Source organism: Nannospalax galili, unplaced genomic scaffold (genome assembly GCF_000622305.1).
Source record: "Nannospalax galili isolate Female #2095 unplaced genomic scaffold, S.galili_v1.0 scaffold1786, whole genome shotgun sequence".
NCBI lineage: Eukaryota > Metazoa > Chordata > Mammalia > Rodentia > Spalacidae > Nannospalax > Nannospalax galili.
In genome coordinates this window covers 96,843-101,605 of record NW_008355393.1, presented here as the reverse complement: position 1 = coordinate 101,605, position 4,763 = coordinate 96,843, and the positions used below count along the sequence as shown (strand labels likewise).

Below are 4,763 nucleotides of genomic sequence, written 5' to 3'. Positions count from 1 at the left end.
GGAAGGAAGGAAGGAAGGAAGGAAGGAAGGAAGGAAGCAGATTGCTGGTTCAGAGTGTTGAAATGGAATCCAGAAAAGTAGTGCTACCTCTGACTCTGGTCCTCTTGGCTACATTAACTGGTAAGTGACATTGATTCTCTGGGCCTCAACAGTAAACACTCAAGAATGATGATGATTCCACAAAGAGGAACACTTCAAGTCCAAGTTAATTACACTCTAACACTGTTGAGGCTCCAAACTTTAAAAGGTCCTTACCTCTTTGGTTTCTCCTTTTAAATCAAGATGGAAAGATTCTGCAGAGACAAAGGCAGAGATTGTGGTGAGCAGTCTTCCTGGTATAACAGCTCATCTTTTATAGCTGTGTTCCCAGTTCAATTTTTGGTACGGTGAGGGCCCCTACATGCGGTCATGTAGGCAGGGACACAGGGTGGAGTGGGTGAGGTGGGGCAGGAACAGGAAGGCAACAGGTGCTACAAGCAAGTCAGTGACACTGGAGCTCCGGAGAGGATGCCTGCTGCCTGTGTCTGCATCCTCCTTCAACCCTCTTAACTGTTCCTTCTGGTGAAACACCCCAATTTTCCTGTAGGGAAAATGTGGAAACAAGGTGACTTCAGTGGCAATACTGTAGCAGCCTCAAGGGTTGATGTGTTGAGCTGCACGATGGACCAGCAGAGCAGGATGACTCCTCTACCCCTGACCTGTTCGTTTCTCTCACTTCATGAGCTCAGTCATTGATACATGAGCAGGACCATCATGTCTCTGAACGCCAGGACATTAAAGACTGAATACTTGTCAGTGTCAGTACAACAGAGTTGAAGCCAAAACTATTGCTCACATTAGAGGGATAGACAGCTTCTAAGAGCACAGGGCATGAGTGCAGAGTGCTGCTGTCTTTAGCCTCCCCAGGGAAAAGCAGGCTTCAGAGAGAAGCCAAGAAAGCAATGGAAAGCTGAGGCATAGATTTTTCAATAATGACTTCAGAGGACCTGGACCCACAGATGTCAGTTACTTCAAGATTCTGTTACAATTCACTCAAGACAGCTTCTAAGGGCACAGGGCATGAGTGCAGAGTGCTGCTGTCTTTAGCCTCCCCAGGGAAAAGCAGGCTTCAGAGAGAAGCCAAGAAAGCAATGGAAAGCTGAGGCATAGATTTTTCAATAATGACTTCAGAGGACCTGGACCCACAGATGTCAGTTACTTCAAGATTCTGTTACAATTCACTCATTTTCCTATTCAAGACTTCAGAAGTGAGTGTTCCTCTTGCAATAGAAAACCTTGACTCCTACAAGCTCACTGACTGTCATGGCTGGCTTCCACTGCCAATTTGACAAACCCCGTAAGAGAAAATCTCAGTTGGGGAAGTTCCACTATTGCACTGGCCTGTGAGCACGGCTGTGAGGCATTTTCTTGAATGCTGAGTGATATGAGAGGGCCCAGCCCACTATGGGTGATGCCATCCCTGGGCAAGTGGTTCCAGGTTGTATAAGGAAACAGGCTGAGCACAAGCCAGAGGAGTAAACCAATAAGCAGCGTTCCTCTGCTTCAGTTCCTGCCTCCAAGTTCCTGCCCTACTTCAGTTCCTGCCATGGCTTCCCTCAGTGAAAAACTGTACTATAAGCCAACAACCACTTTCCCTCCTCATGTTGGTTTTTATCAGAGGTGTTTTAATACAGCGATTAAAAAGCATACTAAAATGCTGACACTCATTCCAGTCCACACTTTTCCTTGTTGTCCTCAGCAAGATTGTAATGATCAAAATGTTACACTTCAGCTAAGAGGCTTGACTTATTGTAAGTTACGGTTTGACTATCAAATGTCCCCCACAGGCTTGTGTATTGAACTCTTGGTCCCCAACTGTCACCACTGTCTTGTTAGGTGATGGAAACTTTGAGAGGTGGGTGGGTTTAGCTGGAGGAAGTAGGTCACTAGACGTATACCTCTAAATGTTATACCAGCTTGCTGGAGTCCTTCATTCTCTGCTTCCTGTCCACCATGAGGTGAATTACCTCTCCCACTACATATTCCTACTGCCAGGATGTTCTGTCCAAGCATGTAGGGTCCAGTAACAATGGACTAAAACCTCCGAAAGCAGGAAGCAAAATAGGACTTTCTTTAAGCTGTTGTCACTGAGTATTTTGGCTATAGCCCCTCAAAGGAAACTAATATAATGTAGAAAATGACCACTATGGAGCCAGATATTGTGGGTTTTAAACTCACCAGCCAGGGGAGTGTGTGTTGATGTGGAGTGTGTGCGTGCGTGCATGTGTGTGTGTGTGTGTGTCTGTGTGTGCTGAGGTCGCTGTACAATCATATGAGTACTTCCACAAGAACTAAAACATTCTCAGAGTGTGTCCTAGGATCTTAAGTTTCTGAGTTTTTTTCCCAAATACCAATAACTGATGCAGGATTCCTCTTGTGCCATATGGAAAATGGTTGAAATATTTACAGTTTATGACTATGGAAAATAGCTGTGAATGGAGTATGATGTCACATGCCTTTGACCTCATGTCTGAAGAGACCGAGGCAGAAATATGTATTTGCCCTTAGCCAGTGATATCTAGCAAGCTAAAGGTCAACCTGATCTACACAGTGATGCAGGTAATACACTCATACACATAAAAAAAATAAAAGTTAAAAGATATGGATGGATACTATATTGATGAAGTAATATCGATGGACTGAACACATGGATGGATGCATGGATTGGTGGATGAATGCACTGAATAGATGGATGGATGATGAGTGGACAGCAGAGGCATGGCTATCCATAAAGCATACTCTCAGAAAAACTGAAAAAAATGAGTCATTATTATTACAATTTGGATGGATTACAAATCAGCCAAGATAAATTATGACACTTTTCTCAAAAAACTTTGTATTTAACATCCCCATTCTCAAAATTAAAAATGATAGTTACCTTTGGAAATATGGCATTTTAAATTTCTTAAAATCACATCTGAATACAAGAATAGTAAAATATTAAATTTTGAAAGAGCTGGCAGAATATTTTCCAATTTTTCATCAGATTGTTATTGGATTATTTTTTTATTTGAAGTCTTCTAACAAAAAATAAGAATGTTAAATTCCAACTCAGAATTAGGTGGTTGACACTGCTCCCAAGAGGTGAGAACTATTCCAGGTAGTTTGGGTCAGAAGACAGCTGAATGAAAGAACCCTGGCATCAAGTACCCAGAATGAAGTCCATTATAATATACACCTACCATTTTCTGTGTGATCTCCAAGAGCTCATCCTCTGTCTTCTGGCATAGGCAGTGAACAATGACAGCTGATGCGGTGGTTTTGCACCCAGCAATATCAGCAATTTTCTGTACAAGATCACAGGCAACAGCAGAGGTCAAGAGAAATATTGGCAGTCTTTGTTGATGAAAACAGTGGATTCTAATCCAAGTTCAATTTTATAAAGACAGCAAAGACTTGCTGAAAATATTCTAGACTAGCAGGTTGTTCTATGTCCCACAAAATGTTGGCTCTGCTGGTATTTGGAATTGTGACGTGAGCAGCTTACATGGTCACAATATTGTAAAAGTGTACTATCTTAAGGAAAGTGGCACACAGTGGGGCGAAGACCAAGGAATTCAAGACTCCACTGTCTCGTTCAGATGTACCCCCCCTCTCACTGGCCAGTTGGCCTTCAGTTTCCATTGTACATTGAGAAGTAATATGTTGTCCTGCTTTAGAAGGTACCCTGTCTTCCCATTAACTTATACAGAACTGCAGGGTATCTAAATCATGGTTCACAGGAAGCTACTTCAGAACTTGCAGAATGTTGTTTAGATGGATATCTAGCAGCCTTTCTACTCAGCCATTCTCACTTTAAGAATTTCTTGAGCACTTCAGTTGAATCCAACAGCCAGAAAGACCCACCCCAGGGACATCAAAGGAACAGGGTAAAGGTTATACCAGTTTTCCATGATGATACCTACCTTAGTCAAGGGCCTGACATCCTTCACAAACAAACCAGGGGTGAGGACCACCCCACTCTCAGAAATGGCCCTGTGGAAGAGGTTTTTGGCCAAGGGAGACAACACCTGGTTGGGGGAGGAGAGGAAGAGAGTTTATGTGCATAGGAGGAATCAGTGCATCATTTGTCCTTTAAGCTCCCTCCACCTACTCCTCTGCCCAGACTATTCATCTGGGGACTATGGTGCTCAGTGACATGGCAGCTCCTCACTGTTCTGGCCTGCCTTTGAGAAGTTTCTTGGGTCTAAGATCCCCAAGACAACCTCAGTGTGGTGGAACCAGACTGCAGAGTAAGAGAAAATAGGAAGTGTGTGGCAAGTGTTCATGATGACGAAGAAATCGTGTGACAATTCCTAGCCACAAATTCTGTCTCACAATTTGCACTATTCAGAACCTATTCTAAGAAAAACTATCATGAAAAAAAGATGGAAGATGGAGCTCAGTGGTAGAGTTGCTTATGGGTCAAGGTAACAAAAATATAGGAAGGAAGGGAGAGAGAAAGGGAGGGGAAGAAATTAAAGAAAAGAGAGGTGAAATGATTGTTTATAACTGAAACACACATCGTTTATAATAGAAACAATTGGAAATACCCCAAGATCCTAATGTCAGGATTTTGCATAAATAAGCTATTTATCTCTTACCTTGGAGTACTATGAACCTATGCAGTTCTAAATGATAATAGATAAGAATATATGATGTTTAGGGAGATATTTATATCATAAGAGAGAGTTTGGTTTTTAAAATAGCATATTTACATTACAGAGTGTCAGAAGATGGATGGA

General features: G+C 42.4%; 1 protein-coding gene across 1 annotated transcript in view; it reads right to left on the bottom strand.

The window, feature by feature from the left end:
* Positions 1–4,763, bottom strand: part of LOC103749719 (liver carboxylesterase 4-like) — a 22,500-nt gene that overhangs the window by 14,635 nt on the left and 3,102 nt on the right. The window contains 3 exon segments of the mRNA XM_029555790.1: positions 3,222–3,326; positions 3,945–4,049; positions 4,162–4,191. Coding sequence (XP_029411650.1) covers positions 3,222–3,326; positions 3,945–4,049; positions 4,162–4,191 — 240 coding nt within the window.